At 42.0% G+C, this 20926-nt stretch overlaps 1 protein-coding gene across 2 annotated transcripts in view; it reads right to left on the reverse strand.

Annotated features, from left to right (window-relative positions):
• Positions 1-5323: 5323 nt before the first annotated feature.
• The window catches only part of pdpk1a (3-phosphoinositide dependent protein kinase 1a), a 126259-nt gene continuing 110656 nt past the window's right edge, over positions 5324-20926 (reverse strand). For both annotated transcript variants that reach the window (XM_069906317.1, XM_069906316.1), the window contains exons 6-14: positions 17840-17937; positions 17350-17425; positions 12931-12999; positions 11872-11968; positions 11294-11467; positions 10355-10572; positions 8594-8651; positions 6662-6814; positions 5324-5642 (exon numbers count right to left, since the gene is read on the reverse strand). In XM_069906317.1, the coding sequence (XP_069762418.1) occupies positions 5529-5642; positions 6662-6814; positions 8594-8651; positions 10355-10572; positions 11294-11467; positions 11872-11968; positions 12931-12999; positions 17350-17425; positions 17840-17937 (1057 nt within the window). In that variant the 3' untranslated portion in view covers positions 5324-5528. The remainder of the gene's footprint in view (positions 5643-6661; positions 6815-8593; positions 8652-10354; positions 10573-11293; positions 11468-11871; positions 11969-12930; positions 13000-17349; positions 17426-17839; positions 17938-20926) is intronic.

Consider the following 20926-nt stretch of genomic DNA (forward strand, 5'->3'; position numbering starts at 1 on the left):
CCGTCAGCTCCTTTAACAGGCCGTTTAAAGCCGATACAAAGGGACGGAGACGGACTGGGCAGATGGACCCTGCGAGGCAGCGCCAAAACTTCACTGCTCGTCAGCTGTTGCAAGTGGCAACTGGTGTGTGCTGTCAGCTTCGTTCACTGTTATTTTACGGTAGGTTGGACAGGTTTAGAATGCAATTTTAAGTTTCAGCAGAAAAATACGACCATAGGAGTGATGTTGCTCTCCTGTCAGGATATGAAGGATCAGATTTTATACTTGTGTCCAAGACCAGCCTGGTTTTGGGGTGACATTTTTAAGGTTTAAATACCAGATGATATACCGACACATACGGTATCGTTTTTTTTTCTCGAGCACAGGTAAACCCTGTTTTACAAATACTTAAAATCCAAAAATTTGTTTATACGAAGAAACTTGTGTTCGCTTTTATGAAGAAATTATAATGAGTTTATAATGGGGTTTCGCTGTTATGAAAATTGCCTCTAATAGTAGTGTCCACGCTACCAATTTTTTAACGGGTTCTCAGGAATGCTCTACCTTCATGAAGCAAGGTACACCTGTAGTTCTTTTGCACTACTGATCAGAAGTTTTGCCCGGCCCACAGAGAAAAGCAGCCCTGGGTTGTCCGTGATGTCATACATGTACGCAGATAATGAATCTAAACTTTGAGAAAGGAGCAGGAAACACTGATCAATTCAACTCTCCCTTGAGGAAGTTGTCAATGACACAGCAAGACTGGTTACTGTGCTAAGAGAATTACAGCTCAGCACAACATGAAATTATCTGGAAAAGTGGTGGTACCAAACTAGCATTTAGGTTTACATGCTACAAAGTCAATGTAGCAGTAGCAACCAGATGAATCACTCCTTACAAGGAAGCCCAAAAGTGCATTACAAATATTCAGACACAGTAGCTCATATAGGCAAAATATTTTGCCTACAACACAATCACTATATTTGATTTTGTAGATTGAGAGAGAAGCTGCAGGCTCCAACAAGTTCAAACCCACAACCTTCTGCCTTAGAGACATCACCACGATCCCCCATGGCAGATGCAGTACCGGTACTATTTTTTAAAAAAAAGAGGCATGAGAAAGATTTAATGTTTGAGACCTACAACCCCTACATGCTTTAATTACAGAACTACTGAGCATTACGTGAAAATTTCAAGTCATTCCGTTCCATCTAAAGCACAAATATTCTGAAAAGTATTATACGTTCATTAAATTATGAGGAACATGATTCAAATCATTGACCAAATAGAAAATTTATAAGACTGGAAACAAAGTCATATAAAATATGATAGTTTACAATAATTATCCATATTCAAATGCTGAACATCACATACACAACATGGCCCCTGAACATAAATCAACTCCAGATGCAAATTGTATGTTAGAATTTAAATAACAGACTGAAATACAGGCTAGGTTTAACCAGGAAGCAATTTGACATGAATAAAATTTTTTAAAAACCAAAAGAACAAGGTGTGCGGACTTTAATGTACTGCAATCCTAGCTTCAGAACCAATTTTATTTGCCCATTATCACCATTCATCAGTGCATCTGTCTCTGATACAATCAGGACAAAATGGGCAGAATGTGCAAGCACTAAAGCTTTTGGGGGTGGGGAAAGAGATTTTCTTCCCTTTAAATTGCTCACAAAATAGAAGTTCTGAGGTGAAGTCAGAGTAGAGAGTATTAGTGATCTTTGAAATTCTCCTCTTCATAATGAGACAATATGCAGTTTGAGATGGACAGATTTACTATCTTTAAGTAGAGGAGGAAGATTCTCATGGGTTAAACAGTTGGACAGAAATCAGTGATGCTGCAAATACTGCAGCAAGGTTGAATTTATAGCAATGAGAAGGAAGAGGAGTGATTAATTTTATCAATCCATGTTTGCTCACTGATGGAGCAACAATTGTACACGACAAGATTGAAGTTTGCTCAGTTCTCACGGGACGATAGTTGTGTCCAAGATTTATACAAATGTGGTGAAACAAATAAAATTACATCAAACCAAAAAAAAAACACACATATACACATACACAAAAAACACATGCTTACTGAGCAGTCTTGGAAAGATCTCTCAGGTTAAGACAGCAAGTCATGGATACTCTGTCACCAGTTGTGCAGCTGTAAGCAAACCGGCTTTTCTGGACACCTCGTCCATAAAGTGCACCTCAATGCGATGCAGGATAGTATAATCCATTTCTCAACTCCCCAGAAAATTTATGAGAGGGAAGGAGTCATTGCAGTGGCACAAGTCAATCGCAAACTGTATGTATCACATTGCACAAAGTGCTGAAGCTGGCCCATGCCTGTAGATTTATGCCTTTCCTGGGACGTGATGTAACAATGGAGTCTTGGCGCCCCTCTGCCCAGCTACTTGATCATACAGTTACATTATGGTGCTGATCAATAATAGCAGCTCATAAGAACTACTACATATAAAAAAGGTTACCCATTAATGCACCCCACCCACCCCAATGCAAAAAGGAATCCTATTTATGAGTGCAGTCAGTGAGGGAGCCACTGTCAATGTTAGCAGATGGGCTCTCACAAAGAATTGCTCATTCTCACTAAGTTATCAAACTTTTGAAGCCAACACAAATGCAGTAGAAATTTTAGTTGGTATTGGAGGAAGAGAACCACAGCCACTGCACTCTCCTGGTAAATAACAGTCACCCATTCAAATACCAGAGGCCAGCAATCTTTTAAAAGGAATAAATGCATTAATCACAAGTACCTGGAGACCACTGCTGGTACGCAAGGCCTGGAGGCCCCGCCTCAAAATCTTGTGCTATTTTAAGTGATCAGCTCCAACAAAGAATAAAAATAAAGTTTGGTTAGCTCTTGATCTGCTTGGATGTTCAAGCTCTAACAGTTTGGTTCTTTAGTCTGAACAGATGTGAGTAGGGCGAGCTCCTGCAATAGGGAAGTCAAAAACCCGATACAGTAGAGCAGAGAACACAATACCACTTCATCAGGACGAGCACAGCATCAGATCCTGGGCTCCTCTTGGTCAGTATTCAGAGGCTTTTTATCTTCTGTACTGGGGTACAAGGGGGAACATGACAGCAGATGGCGACAAAGGGTGGTTTATAAAGCAATGGCAGCAGTCCACAAATGGGTCATTACTCCTCGTTTGAGGGAATCACCGTAAGGTTTGCCAAAAGCTTTGTCCAATTATAGTGGTTGGCCAGGTCCTGTACGAGGAGAACCTTGAGAGCCAGATGCTGCAGTAACCTGCTGAACACAAGCAGTTCATAGGTACACTCCTCAAGCAACTCTGAACTCAGCTCATTATGCTCACAGACATCCCCAACAGCATTGCATTCAAGACTTACATAGATCAAAGGTTGCTCATACTGCAACATTGAGGAGTGAAATATAAACAAAACATACAAACACATGAAACAGCATCTGGAGCGTTGCGCTGCATGTATTCCAAAGATCACATTTTAGGTCAGTCACTTTTACATCTGGTTTCTGTGACTGTCTACAGTGTGGTGCAGATAGTACAGCACCAATATATTAAATATACATTACCATGTAGTTTGAGGAAGCCTTCAAACCTCTAGCATTGCTTTGCCCCATGACATGTAATATAACCTGCCACTTTGTTTTGCAATATTAGCTTTCCTGGTCTCTGACAAGATAAAGCAAGATGAGGTGCAGTGACACGGGCAGCAACTACTCTTCCCACCCTCCCCAAAGTGGAACCCAAAACTGTCCTCCCAAAGGTCCCATTGTGGTCACCTGATGAGGATGTGCAACAGGCTTGTATCGCTTGCAAATATGGGATGTGGGGTTGGAGGTGGGGACACACCACTGCTCTGATGCATTGTCCATTGCCACCTTAATGCAAACAAGGAATTAAGCCAGGGACCTCTGGGTTGGTATGGCTCAGTCACTCACTGGTAAAGTAGCACGAGGATTGTGGGGTATGACTGTTGTTGTTTTGTGCTAATTTCTCCTCTCCAACATTTATTTTGTTGCACACATGCAGAAAATCCTAGAAGTATCTTACTGCAGTACCAGGTGCAATTTTAACTTTCCCCTGAAAATACATAAGTGCGCACACGTGTGAGAGAGAGACAGAAAATTTACAGAAGTTACATAAGAGTAGACTGGACACCTACAAATCCAGTCACATGTACAAGTGCAGGACTGAGCATGTACCTCAATCCCTGCTGCTTTCACAGCCTGCCCCCATGGCCAGAGAACAATGACCAAGACCAGTGACTAATGCCACAGGAATCACAGTGGCAAATTAAACAATGCAGCTTGCAAAGTGAACATCTGGTTGCACAAATACTTGTAGACACTCAGATGTCTGACTTTGAGTGAAATCCAGCACAGAGCAAGTATAAACTTTAGTGAGAAAATACTGCATCATTACTGAGATTTGGATATTTCAATCATTTACAGGAAGGGAGAAGCAGCAAAGTAACTTGTTGGTTTAAGCATGCATTAATTCAGTGTCTCGCACAGTGACGATTCCAGCTCGTTCAGATTAACATCTGCAGCCATGCAAAATGCAGCAATTGCCCGAGGGCAAAAATCAATTTCAATCCTTTTGGTTATGAGCAACAAAACAGCAGCCTCTTGTAGAACTGAATCAGAAGGGGTAATTACATAAAACTAAATTGTACAGAACTCTACTGCACCATACAGACTGCCTCAATATGGACAGGTCACTTGGGTACAAAACTTCATCTTTCATATTAAGAACACTTCTGATTCATTCATGAACAAAGGTGAGAAAAGGGCTAACGATTTGATTAATACCGGTTTCACTCGAAACAAGTCAGCGCATAAATAAAGGATTTCCTTGTGTGCTTGAATGTGTTTCTATGCACATTGATTCCTCAGTACCACTATATACCTTTGCCTGAGATGAAGCGAATCAGCAGGTGTCAGAGGACAGATGAAAACAAGAACAAAAAGTAGAAATCACACAGCTCTTAAATAAATTTTAGGAAATTAAACAAAAAAAAATAAAGATAATAAGGTCAGACTCTGTGCTGAGGGTGACCTGGAACTGGAATGAGGGTTGTGGGGAATATACAGATTAAGATTTACAATCTGCCTATGAAGCAGTTAATAAATGTGCAATTTTTATCTATAATCTGGAACGAGAGCAGACATTACATAGAAATAGGCAAAGGGTCTTCTATTTGTGATACGATAAGCCTGCAGCACAAAGAGCAGGCAAAGCAACCCGCAATCCCATTTACATTTACTTGGAAAAGAGGAAAGAAAAGATGGGAGTAAAGTCTACAGCCACCCCTACCACCTCCCCCCCCCCCCCCCACCCCACACACACCTCCAATACACAGCAAATTTTCAGGCTGCCCACAGGCTGTGTTTTTTTTATATATAAAGAGAGGCGGGAGTGGGGAGGGGGACAAGGGAAAGGGGAATGGGGAGACTTTCATTGCTGTGTTACAGTGCTCAACTCTGGAGCTCTGACAACTCAAGAGGAAGCTTCTCTATACATTTGAGCACCACTCTGCTAGATGCCAGTATTCTGTTGGTTCTGGTACCGCCTTCGCCACACTTCCTGGATCTTTTTGCACCACTTGTGAGCATTTCCACTGGGATCCATCAAGTAATATGTCCGGTTAGGCTGCAAGACAAAACAAAAATTGCAGTAATCTCAATCACCTCACCTCCCCCTTATCCCCTCCAATGGAGTGAAGCAGGGTACATCTAGCCTAGGATGTGATGGCAATTGATCCATTTCCCATTATTTGACTGTTGACTTTTATGCACTGGTTCCAGGGTTGCTGTTTGATCTCTGTTGGTTGCATGAAACTGCAGCAACAGAAAAGTGTTTTATCATAGAAACCAGAGTCAACACAGTTGATTATATGAATACAGCGCGTTCTCACCATTGCAAAGATCTGCAGAGTCAGGGTCGGCAATACAAGGGGACATGAACATGCTTAGGGTTTGCTGCAGAAGCCAAGATCCAGAGGGTGGGAAGGAGCCAGGGTCAGGATCGAGGAAACAATGGGAATCAGGAACCTGGGTAGATTTTGCATAAATCATGTATATACACAGGGGATTGACTTCTGTCATTTAGCCGCCACCGCCGCCAGCCGCCTCTGGTATCTGTGAAATTAGTTTGCTGGAGGAAGCCCATGCCCCAAACCCTTGCAAATCATGAGGATTAAATCCAGTGGTTCTCAACCTTTTTCCACTCCCATCCCACTTTAAGTAATCCCTAGGCCAACGGTGCTCTGTGATGAGTAAGGGAGTGCTTAAGGTGGGATGTGAGTGGGATGGGAAGGTTGAGAACCACTGCTCTAGACCCAATTGTTACTGAAATATTTTGCTTGAGAAAAATTGTCATTGGCCCATTTCCTTTGGAGTCCTGAAACTGCACAATTAGGGACGATTAAAACAGTGGTTTTCAACCTTTTTCTTTCCACCCATATCCCACCTTAAGCACTCCCTTACTCATCACAGAGCACTGATGGAATAGGGAAAACTTAAAATGGTATGTGAGTGGAAAGAAATAGGTGGAGAACCACTGATGTAATGTCAACACACAAAACATGTCACACTTCCAAGATATTACAATCTAATTTGGAAAGATGGCAGCAGAGTCCCAGGAAATTTATGAACATAAACCATACTTACAGTATGAACAAAAAAGGTTTTGAAATTCTTGGCTTCTGGTCGCAACTCCTGTGACCACGGAATCTCCCCTTTCAGGACCTTGTTAACAGGATCCACATAATAGAGGTGGGGTCCTTCAGTGAGCAACAACTGTCGGCGTCGAGCAAACAGACCCTGCAAAAAAAAGATCACCAATGAAATCAATAGGGCTCCACTCAAGCTTTTCCTTTTACGTAAAGTTATAGAAGTGATGGAGCAAGATTGTGATGACTACACCGCACACTCCAGCTGACACTGCACAACTTTCCTTAATCCCTCCCCCCACCACGTATCAAAATATAATGACAATAATAAGACTTTGCACTTCAATAGAATAACGTTAGCTATGTAACCATACAACTCATACTGTTATTCATTTTACAATGAGCAGAATCGACTGCCAGAGCAAGGAGGAACCATAGTGCATCCCATCATCTCGATAATCCTCTACTGTCAATAACTAAGTGAACCCAATGAAAGCATCCAGTCTGGACAGAGTACCGGGTTGAGTACTGAAAACCTGTGCCAATCAAGTGGCTAGTGTACTCACCAATATCTTCAACCTCTCACTCTGACAGGGCGTGGTACCCACCTGTTTCAAACAGGCTTCAATTGTACCGGAACCCAAGAAGAGCTTGGTAACCTGCCTAAATGATTATCAACCAGTGGCCTCACATCAACAGTGATGAAGTGTTTTGAGAGGCTGGTGTTGAAGCATATCAGCTCCTGTCTGAATGGTGACATGGATCAGTTCCACTTTGCCTACCGTAGCAACAGGTCTACAGCAGATTCCATCTCACATGCTCTTCGTAAAACCCTGGAACATCTGGACAGCAAAGACGCATACATCAGGATGCTCTTTATTGATTACAGCTTGGCATTCAAAACCATCATCCCTTTAAAAATAATCTAGGCCTCAATACCCCATTGTTCAATTGGATCCTGGATTTCCTCAGCTCTAAACCCCAGTCAGTTGCAGATTGGCAGAAACATCTCCTCCACATTCCCATCAGCATTGGAGCACTGCAGGGCTTTATACCTATGACTGTGTGGCCAAGTACAACACCACCATATGCATGTTTACTGATGTAATGTCAACACACAAAACATGTCACACTTCCAAGATATTACAATCTAATTTGGAAAGATGGCAGCAGAGTCCCAGGAAATTCATGAACATAAACCACTGATGTAAAGCCCACTGTAGTGGGCTGTATAAAAGTGGTGGTGGTGGAGGGGGCGATGAGACAGCATACAGGAGAGAGATTAAAAACTTGGATGAATTGCGTATTAATAATATCTCGATGTCACCAAGACCAACTGAGAAAAGAAAAACCAGAGATGTAATCAGGGAAATTAGAAGTGGAGAGGGTGGGAAATTTTAAATTACTGGGTGCCACTACTTCAGAGGACCTGTCCTGGACCCATTATACTTGTGAAAACTTGTAAATGCCATTGTGAAGAAAGCACATAAGTACTTCTACTTCCTCAGGAGATGTGGAAGTTTGGTATGTCATCGGAAATCTTGTCAAACGTCTAGAGATGTGTGATGTAAAGTGTGCTGACAGGTTGCATCATAGCCTGGCATGGGGGCACCAATATCTCTTGAGTGAAAAATCTTGCAAAAGGTAGTGAACTCAGTCCAATACATCACAGGCAAAACTCTCCCCACCATCAAGAAAATATTCATGGAACGCTGCTGTCGGAAGCAGCAATCAAGAATCTACACCACCCAGGGCATGCGGTCATTGGGAAGGAGGTACAGGTGCCATAGGCTCATATCATCAGGTTCAAGAATAGTTGCTAACCCTCAACTATCAGACTTATTAAAGGACTCTTATTTTGCTCATTATTTATTACTGCATATTTATACCAACATCTACACATGAAGTTTGTTTGAAAAATACTGCCTACCTTCCTCTTATCAACTGGACCCATCTTCAAAATTAAATTATTTTCTACAAACTGGTGCCTGAAAAACAAAAGGTCAGTGTTACTAGCAGTATACTGTAGATCAGTGGTTCCAAAATTTATTCAGGCACCTCAGGACACATCTTGAATACCCCCACCATCCCCCCATACAATAGATTGGGGGATATTGATAGTGGTAGCGCTGAGCGGGATGGTGAGGGGGCTGATGGCGGCAGCACTGAGTGGGGGGGGGGGCGGCTAGTGGTGGTGGCGCTGAGCGGGGAGTTGATTGTAGTGGCACTGAGTGGGGCTGATGGCGGTGGTGCTGAGCAGCGGGGTGGCGGTGGCACTGAGCAGGGGTGGTGGCAGCACTGGGGGGGTGGTGGCAGCACTGGGGGGGGTGGTGGCAGCACTGGGGGGGTGGTGGCAGCACTGGGGGGGTGGTGGCAGCACTGGGGGGGTGGTGGCAGCACTGGGGGGGTGGTGGCAGCACTGGGGGGGTGGTGGCAGCACTGGGGGGGGTGGTGGCAGCACTGGGGGGGTGGTGGCAGCACTGGGGGGGGTGGTGGCAGCACTGGGGGGGTGGTGGCAGCACTGGGGGGTGGTGGCAGCACTGGGGGGGGTGGTGGCAGCACTGGGGGGGTGGGTGGTGGCAGCACTGGGGGGGTGGTGGCAGCACTGGGGGGGTGGTGGCAGCACTGGGGGGGTGGTGGCAGCACTGGGGGGGTGGTGGCAGCACTGGGGGGGTGGTGGCAGCACTGGGGGGGTGGTGGCAGCACTGGGGGGGTGGTGGCAGCACTGGGGGAGGTGGTGGCAGCACTGGGGGAGGTGGTGGCAGCACTGGGGGAGGTGGTGGCAGCACTGGGGGGGTGGTGGGAGCACTGGGGGGGTGATGGCAGCACTGGAGAGGAATGGTGGCAGCACTGGGGGGGGGGTGGTGGCAGCACTGGGGAGGAATGGTGGCAGCACTGGGGGGGAGTGGTGGTGGCAGCACTGGGGGGAGTGGTAGTGCTAAGTGGGGTGGAGGGGGGTTAGTGTCACCTTTGAGCAGGTGTGAGTAGTGGCAGCACTGAGAGGGGGGTAGTACAACATGGTGGCCACCAAGACCAGCTCTTGCAAGAATGCCTTGTCGCCATTTATTTTGCTCACTACTGCCACCCCGAGCCAGAAAATGACTGCACTGGCTTCTTCATTAAACTTTGTAGCAAATTGAATAATAACAAGACTAAATGTTCAGAATGCCCCCCTTTTCCCTCACCACCCCCTTGGATCTTTCCACCGCCCACCTGGGGGGGGGGGGGGGGGTGGCGCAACAGCACCCATTTTGGGAATCACTAATGTAGATTTATGGAAGAATTATTGGCTGCAACAAACAATCTGCAGCTTAAGCAGCAACAGTGGGAGAAAAAAATGCTCAATGTTTCGGGTCATAGCACTTTGTCGAGTTTAGCTGACTTGGAGGGGGAGAAGGGAAAAGACAGAACCAGCAAGCTGCGATGGGTCCTGGATATGCAATTTCAACTTATCTGGGGATAGGACAATTGTACAGAATGTACTTTTGATGTGACAGCAATATCAAGGCAAGTCAAGGATAAACAGAAATTATTAATGCAGTGGTTTGCAAACAACAACTGGTGAATCTGTCTTCCTGTAGTGAAACTTTCTGAAACTTTCAGAAAAAGTTTCTAAAGGCTGTGTACAAGTTGGAATTATTGGAAGTTTGGAAGGTGGCTGGCACATAGGAAAGGGTTAATGGCAACTTACCAGGGATTTCTGTTGGCTTGTTTCTCAAGCAGGAGGCGCTTGTCTTCATCTGTAAACTGAAGGTCCAACTCGAAGGACGTATCATTAAGATCATGGACATACTGTTCGATGTTACTGCATAACTTCTGGGGTGGGCTAGGCTCAGGGGAAGACAGCGAGTGCAATGAACCAGAGGGAGCCACCTGCATGCAGCCAAACTGGCTGAGCAGGTCATCATACTACAGCCAGACAGCAGGGAGCAGAACAGACACATTATAAAAAGTCAGTAGCTTGTACTTCCAGACCGTCTCACATCAACAGCAGCACTTAGCACAAAGAGGAATGGCAAAATCAATCCAAGAGGACAGGTGTAAAAAGGAGAATATAATGCCAAAGAGAAATGCAACAAAGTGGATAAATACGTAAGGATCTGATTAGATAGAGGATCATAGAAAATTGTTGCAAGTTGAGGTGGGGATTGGGAGAAGGAGACAGTTGCAAATAAGCCAGATTGACACATTTGAGGTGCTAAATGAGGGTCTTATTTTTAATTCTACTATACTAATTTCCTCCTATGCAAAATCATGTTATTAAAAGGTGTGAGATTTTGGAATAGATGGGTATCAATGGTAGAATTTGAGTACGAATGCAATGACCGAATGATGAGGATCATTTAATAGAGAGGATTTAACAGTAACAGAAAAGCAGAGGAACATGCCCAGAGGTTCTACTAGAGAAAACTCTCAGCCTACTTTCAAGGTATCTGATATCTAACCCCACGTGCACTACAAGAGGGCAGCATAAAGCATCAAAATCTAATAATGCATCATGCACACAGACCAGCTTCTGCCATTTCACTGGAAACTATACAAGATTTAATTAATAAACGTGTCAAAAGCTTAAATAACTGAAGCACGGCTTTTTGGAAAAAGCAGCAGTTAGAAGGGCATTTATACTCACATTGCCATAGCAATCTTCCTCATCCTCAGACATTGCTGGGAGATACGCAGTGAGTTTAGGGGGCGTCTGAAGGTGCAGATTTTCCCAGGCAATAGGTTCAAAGAATGGATGAGCTTTAAGGAGTCCGTAACCCCCCATCTCTTCACAGCCAAGGCGCATAGTGTGCTCAGACACCTTGAATGTAATAGGGGAAATTATTATTAAAGACAAGAACATTGATAAAGATGTCCAATCATTTAGACTTTCAATCTGAGGAATGGCCAATTGTTCCAGGGCTATATTGTTTTATGCTTTTTAGTATCACATAATTTTTACTTCCACACACACATTAACAGTCTTTAAATCACATCTGAAGGTGGTGCACCATCCCTCCAGCACAATTCTGAAATGTTGGCCCAGGTTATGTGATTAAATTCAAAGCCAGGGCACACTGATAGGATGCAATAACAATAATGTGATACTGTCTGAGATTGAATATTCAGTGAAAAGATGAGAGTTCAGCATGTTAAAGTTAGCAGCAATTTAGTCAGCACCTTAAGTTGAACATCTAGGGAAAACAGAAGTATGAAATTACTCACCAAAAGCTTCTGCACTAAATCTTTCGCCTTTGGGAAAAACTTTTCTGGGAATTCATATTCTAATTTAATTATTTTTTGGAATATGAGATATTCGTTTCTGTGAAGGGAAAAATATGCCACAAATATCATCCACGTGGACTACAAACTTTTAAAAATATACCAGCTCATGAAATCCCAATTAAATGGGAAGAGGAACACAAAAGTGTAGTGCAGGCCCAAAGACAGACCTCAAAGACTTGTTATAGATTAATCTACAGTCTAGTTGGCTTAGCCGACTAGATTCCAGAAGTGGGGACAATAACTGGCTTCAGTGACGGGTAAGGTGGGGATCACAAAAGTTAAGCCTTGATGATCATGAAGCATTAGCCCCTACTTCCAAAAGGAGCCAGGATCAGATTCATCTGCCACATCCACAGCACGTGGCCCTGACAGAACCCCAGTCAATGGCTTATCATCCAATTAAAGCCAGCTAGCAGAAAGAAAACAACCTAACTCATTCATTACTCAGCTCATGATTGTTGTTTCTAATAAGCTCAGCCACCCGAAGCTGATCAAATAAGGTGCTCACAATACATGTTCAAATAAGATGGCTAGCTACCTTCCATGTTACCAGCATACTTTAACACAAAGTAATGGGTCAAGAGTGGGAGAAATCAGTAAACAAAAAAGGTATGAAGTTATCCCAAAGGACAATTCCTCAAGCCTCCTTAAATGGCAATGAGTTTTCCACTGGGTTAAAAACAGTCCTCTCTTTGAATAGGTTGACTGTAATCATGTCAGCTTACCAGACACAAGTCAAGAAGTAACAGTAATTAATAAATATCGATTCAGAAAACAACCCTTGTTAATTGATAAACACGCTTTTAATATCGATTTCAGTCACATTTAGAAACGAAATTTCAACTAAGAAACTCTGTCAAATGCTTTCATTTGCTGCAGCTCAACACTTGACAAAACAGGCTGCACCCAATAATGCTATAGTTCAAATGAGATTAACCCAACCAGGTTTATGACATTGTGGTGGTTCTGGTATCACAATATACCACGTCATCTACTTACCCAGCCCTAAAAGGTGGTAATCCAGCTACCAATTGATATATGATACATCCAAGAGCCCAGAGGTCAGAGCTGCAGGGAATTAAGAAAGACACATCAATAATACCTATGCACATGCATGTTAACAACTGATGAACAAGCTTGAGGGAGCAGCCGCATGAGGAAACCCTAGCTGACAGCTTGGTGATGCCCACAGCAGAAGGATCATGCCTGGAGTTCCACTTCCACCAAATTCAGACCTCCACATCACTAATCACAGGTCAGAAAGGGAAGTCCAGCCTCCAGCTTTGTTTTGTTCAGAACACCAGTCAGTTTAGTGGCTCTATCAGATTTATACATGACATCACATACAACCCTGAGATTCTTTTTCCTACAGGTGAGGAAGAATTATCACTTATTGGTAGTGCAAAAAAAACTGTACACAATGGACACATGCAAACAAGTAAAGAACTGTAAACAGATAATGAAATGTAAACTAACTGCGCAATAGAGAGAATTTAAAAAAAATCAATAAAGTGCAAAAGTAAGAGTCCTTTAACAAGTCCCTGATTGAGTTTGTTGTGAGGAGTCTGATGGTGGAGGGGTAGCAGCTGTTCCTGAACCTGGTAGTGGGAGTCTTGTGGCACCGATACCCCTTTGCTAATGGCAGCAGTGAGAACAGAGTGTGTGCTGTGTGTGTGAATCCTTGATAATTGCTGCTGCTCTCTGACGGCAGCAGTCCCTGTAGATGTCCTGGACTGTGTCCACTACCTTTTGGAGAACTTTACTCTCAGGGGTATTGGTGTCCCCATACCAGACTGTGATTCAGCCGGTCAGCACATTTTCCACCACACATCTGTAGAAATTTGCCAGGGTTTCTGGTGTCGCACCAAATCTCCGCAAACTCCTGAAGAAGTAAAGACACTGATGTGCTTTCTTCACAATGCCATTAGTGCTATTAGAAGGTCCAGGAAAGATCATGTGAGATCTCTGAGATAGTGACTCCCAGAAATCAAATTTGCTCACCCTCTCCACCTCTGATCGCCCAATGATCACTGGATTGTATATCATGAGTGCTGGTGCTACAAGGAGGTTCCGTTCAATATTCATTAGTGTTAATCCAATTACAAACAATTTTTCCATACACTGACTACAGGAGGCTTGCATTCGGCCTGCATTTCGGAAAAGAAAACAAACCTGGATCTCTGAGAGTCAGTTCCTGGACAGTACTAAAGTGGGAGTCAGATACACTCATGAGAATCATACCCCAGATTTATTATCTATGGTGCCAAACTCAAGCTAAAGTCTGTACAACTCATACTGTGGTGGAACTCAGTATCATTAAAACGATGAGATAAATCCTGCAAAATCCAACCAGAGTCAATATTCTACACAGGTTGTCCAGCCAAAGGCAGGACAATGTAAAATCCTGTCCCCCAGCCAATTCAGTATCCCAGTTGAGATAGGGCTCAAGGATCCCAAATTCCCACAGAGCCGATGTTTGAAGAACCCATATTCCAATCACTGTGAAAGTATAGGTTCTTTAGACGCAGAGAAAGCCTTTGACGGAGTAGAATGGAATTATTTATTCAAAGTATTACAGAGGTTCAACCTACCAGAAAAATATATTAATTGGATTAAAGCATTATATAAGGGACCATTGATGAAGGTGACAGTAAATGGATATGTATCGAACCAATTTAAATTAAGTAGGCCAACTAGGCAGGGATGTCCACTATCTCCCTCACTGTTTGCTTTAGCAATAGAACCTTAGCAGAACTGATAAGAACAGAAAATAAAAGGGATAAAAATAAAGGAGAAGGAATATAAAATCAGTTTATTTGCAGATGACATCATAGTACACTTAACAGAATCAGAAATATCAATAAAAGAACTACATAAGAAATTGAAGGTATATGGAGAAATATCGGGGTACAAGATCAACGCAAATAAAAGTGAAGTGATGCCAATGAATAATGCGGATTACACAGAGTTTAAAAAAGAATCACCATTTAAATGGCAAACACAAGCAATCCAATACCTAGGTATTAGATTAGATAATAATTTAGGCCACCTATACAAATTAAATTAGCAGCCATTAATGACGAAATTACAAGATGACTTAAGAACATTGGAAAAAATTGCCATTAACATTGATAGGGAGGGTAAAAGGATACAATACCTATTTCAACCTATTTCAATCGTTACCAATTCCCTTAACAAGAGAAATTCTTCAATGAACTAAAGAGAATAATAAGGAAATTCTTATGGAAAGAGGGGAAACCGAGGATAGCGCTAGATAAATTAACAGAATGGTACAAACAAAGTGGTTTGCAGCTACCAAACTTTAAAAATTATTATAAAGCAGCACAGTTAAGGTATCTATCAGATTTTTATCAAACAAGGGAAAAACCAGAATGGACCAAGATAGAGCTAGATAAAATAGGGGAGAAGGTACCAGAACAGTGGGATGAAAAACTGATGCAATATAGAAGCTCACCAGTACTGCACCATTTACTCAACGTAATGAAGAAGATTCACATAGAAAGGAAAAATATAAATTACTAACTACCAAAATTAATATTGATGCAAAATCAACTAATCCCTTTCACAATAGATAGCCTTTCCTTTAGAGAATGGGAGAAAAAAGGAATTAAAAGAATAGAAAATTGTTTTTTTTGGGAAATAATTTATTAACATTTGAACAAATGAAGTACAAATATGGAATAACTCATGATACAATGTTTGCATACCACCAACTGAAAACCTACTTAAAGGACAAATTGGGAAGCAGACTGAGATTTGAATATGTGATTACAGAAACAACAATAATAAAAAGATTTATAACAAACATGTACATCAAGCTGCAAGAGAAGTAAAATTATGAAATAAGCTATAAACCCAAACAAAAGTGGGAAAAAGATTTAAACAAAGATAAAAAATGAAATATGGGAAAAGTTATGCTCTGGAACGATGAAAAGTATAATAAACACGAGGTTACGTATGATACAATATAATTGGTTACACAGGTTATATATCACACCCCAAAAGTTAAATAAATGGGATCCAACATTATCAGAGAGATGTTTTCGCTATAAGAAGGAAACGGGAACAACAGTACATGCAATTTGGGCATGTGAGAAAGTGAAAAAGTTTTGGGAAGATCTAAATCAGGTATTAAATAAAATCACAAAAAGCAACATACCAAAAAATCCAGAGATCTTTCTTCTAAAAAGTAAGGAATTAGGCCTCAAACTGGATGAAGTGCAAAAAAGATTTATTATGATAGCCTTAGCTGTAGCAAAAAAATGTATAATGTCAACTTGGAAATCAGAAGAGAGCCTGAGAGTACATGGAAATGAATAAATGTATACCAATGGAAAAAATAACATACAATTTAAAAAATAAAGTCACATTATTTGAACAAATTTGGGAACTGTACATGGAACATAACAGAGAGGGCTTGCCTCGGACCTCCACCCCCTAAAATGATAGAATAATAAGAAGACAAAATGACTTGATCCAGTGTGTAAAAGTAGATGACACAATTTTCTTGTTTATTTTCATTGTGTGATGACATTGTTTAATGGTTTTATTGTATTGTATATGTTGAACGTTAAATGGGTTTGGAGGGGGGTGGGAAGGAGGGAGGGGAAAAAAAGAGGAGAAAATGCCACTGTGTATATTTAAGAGGGAAATGTTTGTATGTATTTTGATTAATATGGTTCATAGTGTGAAAAATAAAAAAATTTAAAAAAATATAGGTTCTTGAAACAATTGCCATTGTACAAGAGGGAAGGGAATGCCAATAATGTTCTTTAAATTTGTGGTAGCCTTTAAACGTCTCCTCAGGTTGATCTGGTCTCACAAGAACATAAGAAAATAGGAGCAGGAGTTGGCCATCAAGCCTGTTCTGCCATTCAATGAAATCATGGCTGATCTGATGATTGACTCATCTCTACCTACCTGTCTTTTCTCCATTTCCCTCAATTCCTCTACTTTGTAAAAAATCTATCCAATTTACTGAGGTCGCCTCCACTGTTCAATGAGCAGCGAATGCCAAAGATCCACCACCCTCTGGGAAAAGCAGTTCCTCCTCATCTCTGTCCTAAATCTATTACCTTGCATTTTGAGGCGATGTCCCCTAGTTCTCATCTCCCTTACCAATGGGAACAACTTACCTACCTCTATCTTATCTATGCCTTTTATAATTTCTATGATTCCCTCTCATTCTTCTAAATTTAAGTGAGTACAGCCCCAGATGACTCAATCTCGCAGTTATGAAATCTCTCTTACTTGACACAGATGATGATCAATGAGAACCTGTTGCCAAGGGAAAAAGTTACCATTTCGGAGTGGGGTTGAGGGTGGAGCAGGGACAGTGGAGAAGAAACATAAGGGAAGTAGTCTCAGCAACAATTTGCAAGAGTGGAATTGACTTACCTTTTACAAGCGGATTTTTCTGTCAAAAGCTCTGGTGAAACATATTGCGCTGTTCCAACAAAAGAATTTGCTCGTGCTGCAATACCAAAAGGAGTACAAGCTGTGAAATACACAGAATGATTGGTATGCTCACCCATGACCCCCAGTATTCTTCTTCTAGCACCTTAATTCAAATTGAGAACAAGTGAAATTGCTATGATTTAAACAGCCTCCTGCATGGGCTGACAAATTATAAAGGTACTTTCCATAGATAAAATACCATGCAAGCTTTTTTACTTGTGGAACACACTATTAATTAGTAGTTTTTTTAGTAGTAATTTAAACATGCCTGCTTCATTCTGGCAGCACAATGACTAACAGAAGCTGACACAGAAACTAAGCAGTGTTTGGCAGAGCAAAACAGTTAATCCCCCGCTCTTCTTGAAGCATTTACTTTATATACATTTTTCACTATTAATAGTTGATGAATATGAAAGGATAAATTCTGCACCTTGTGTACTGTCTGAAGATAATACTTTTGCTGTTCCAAAGTCAGTAATCCGTATATGCATGTCCTCACTCAGCAAAATGTTCTCTGGTTTAAGGTCCCTGAAATTATTTTGAGCAGGTTAAATAATCAACAATAAACCAACCTCAGTTTCACTTTAACAGCAGGCAGAGATACAAAGACCTCAGTTCATATTGATTGAACCCACCCATTGATACCAATCCTCCTCTCCACATTCTGTTGATCTGTTTCAAATTTGTACTGCTCCCTTAAGGTCACCCATCTGTCTGCATTTTGTAGTAAGAAACTAAGTTACAATGCTTGCCTTCAACACTGAAGAAAGCACCCCAAAACTCCAGTTAATTGCCCCACCTCTAGTGCCCTCACATGTTCCTTTGACAGGGTGGGGTGTGGGATGGGGAGAGGAGTGTGGAAGACTCCAGTGATCCAATCTGCTTCTCTTCTGGTCCTGTGGATTGACCTCTGATCCATTTCTCTGCAGCAACCAGACTGAACTGTGATGCAGTCAGCCAGGACGCTCTCGATAGAGCTCCTTTAGAAGATTGACATACTGATGGCTGGTAGCCTTGCCTACTTCAGTATGGTCAGGAAGTGCAGTCGCTGTTGCACCTTCCTGACAAGTGAGATGTTGTGTGTCCAAGATAGGTCACTAGTTACGTGAATTCCAAGGAACCCGGTGCTCTCCAATCTCTCCATTACAGAGTTGATGTGTAGTGGAAGGTAGTCATTCTTGGTCTCCTGATCCCATGATCATCTATTTCGTCTTGGCCATGTTGAGACTCAGGTTGTTATTCGCACAATGTATCACGAGATTTTCCACCTCTTCCCTGTAGTGCCACTCATCTTTGTTGTTGATGAAGCCAACTGCTGCTGTGCCATCTACAAACTTCATGACTCTGTTGCAGCTGGATCTGGTGATGCAGTCGTAGATTAACAGGGTGAACAGGAGAGGACAATGCAAAATTGTTGCCATTGATAAAGTTACCTTCCATATTTGATAATGATTTAATAATCATTATCAAGATCTTCACTACCAAAGTCATGACCCAGAAGCACATCAGGGAAGCCAATCAAGAGATGATGCTTTCTTCTCAAGTCAAAGTGAGGGCATCACACTCCACATCTCTGCTCCAACTTCAGACAGTGAGAGAGAGAGTGCACCACTGGATCTCCTTTTAGGGAACGAGACAGGACAGGTGACAGAAGTATGTGTAGGGGAACATTTTGGGCCCAGTGATCAGAATGCTATTAGTTTCAAGCTAATCATGGAGGACAGGTCTGGGCCTTGGGTTGAGATTCTAAATTGGGCAAAGGACAATTCTGAGGAAGTGAGAAAGGGTCTAGAATATGTGGATTGGGATGTTGTTTTCAGGCAAGGATGTGCGAGGTAAGTGGAGGGCCTTCAATGGTGAAATTATGAGATTATGTTCCTGTCAGGATTAAAGGCAAAGGTTAGCAGTCCGAGGAAACTTGGTTTTCAAGGGACATTGGGGATCTGGTTCAGAAAAAGAGAGATGCATAGAAGGTAGAAGCAACATGGATCAAATGAGGTACTTGAGGTGTATAAAATATGCAAGAAAAACCTCAAGAAAGAAATCAGGAAACTAAAAAAAATGAGGCTGCTTTGGCAAACAATGTGAAGGAAAATCCTGAGGGTTTCTACGGGTAGATTAAGAGCAAAAGGATAGGAAGGGACAAAATTGGTCCCCTTGAAGCTCAGAGTGGTTGTCTTTGTACAGAGCCAAAAGAGATGGGTGAGAACTTAAACATTTTTTTCCCCCATCAGTATTCACTCAGGAAACAGGCACAGAGTCACAGGAAGAAAGGAAAACAAGCAGCAAGGTCGTGGAACCTATAAAGATTAAAGGGGAATAAGTGCCTGCTGGCTTATAGCAAATAAGGGTGGATAAATCCCCAAGCTCTGATAAGATATTCCCTCGAACCCTGAGGGAGGCTAGAGTAGAAATTTAAGGGGGTCTGGCAGAAATATTTAAAATGTCTTGAGCCATGGGTGTGGTGCCGGAGGATTAGAGGGTAGCTCATGGTGTTGTTGTTTTAAAAAAGACTCAAAGTAACCCTGGAATTTATAGGGCAGTGAGTCCGACATCAGTAGCAGGTAAATTATTGGAAACTGTTCAATTATTTGGATAGCCAGAAACTGATTAGGGATAGTCAACATGGCTTTGTGCATAGGTCATGTTTAACTAATCTTGTAGAATTTTTCAAGGAGGTTACTAGAAAAGTTGATGAAGGAAAGGATGAGGATGTTGTCGACATGGACTTTAATAAGGCCTTTGACAAGGCCTCACATGGAAGGTTAGTCAGGAAGGTTCAGTCGCCAGGTATTCATGGAATTTGACAATGGCTGGATCAGAGAAGCCAGACAGTAGTGTTAGATGATTGCTTTCTCAGACTGTGACTGATGGTATGCCTCAGTGTTTGGTGCTGGTACCATTGTTGTTTGTCATCCATATCAATGATCTGAATGATAATGTGGCAAATTGGATCAGCAAGTTTGCAAATGACACTAAGATTGGAGGTCTTGTGAACAAAGAAGGTTTTCAAAGCTTGCAGAGGGATCTGGACCAGCTGGAAAAATGGGCTGTAAAATAGCAGATGGAATTTAATGCAAACAAGTGTGACATGTTGCATTTTGGAAGGACAAATTAAAAAAAACATACAGTGGTTGGTAGGGCACTGAGGAGTGTAGTAGAACAGAGGAATCTAGAAAAACAGTTATATAATTCCCTGAAAGTGGCATCACAAGTGGATAGGTTTGTAAAGAGAGCTTCTGGCATACTGGCCTTCATAAATCAAAGTATGAGTATAGGAGATGGGATGTTATGGTAAAGTTGTATAAGACATTGGTGAGGCTAAATTTGGAGTACTGTATGCAGTTTTGGTCACATAACTACAGGAAAGATATCAATAAGATGGAAAGGTTGAGTTACAGGGAAAGGTTAAACAGGATAGGATTTTATTCCCTGGACCGTAGAAGAATGAATGAGTGGAAATTTGATAGAGGTATTTAAAATTATGAGGGGGATAAGACAGAGTAAATGTAGATAG

Source organism: Narcine bancroftii, chromosome 12 (assembly GCF_036971445.1).
Source record: "Narcine bancroftii isolate sNarBan1 chromosome 12, sNarBan1.hap1, whole genome shotgun sequence".
NCBI lineage: Eukaryota > Metazoa > Chordata > Chondrichthyes > Torpediniformes > Narcinidae > Narcine > Narcine bancroftii.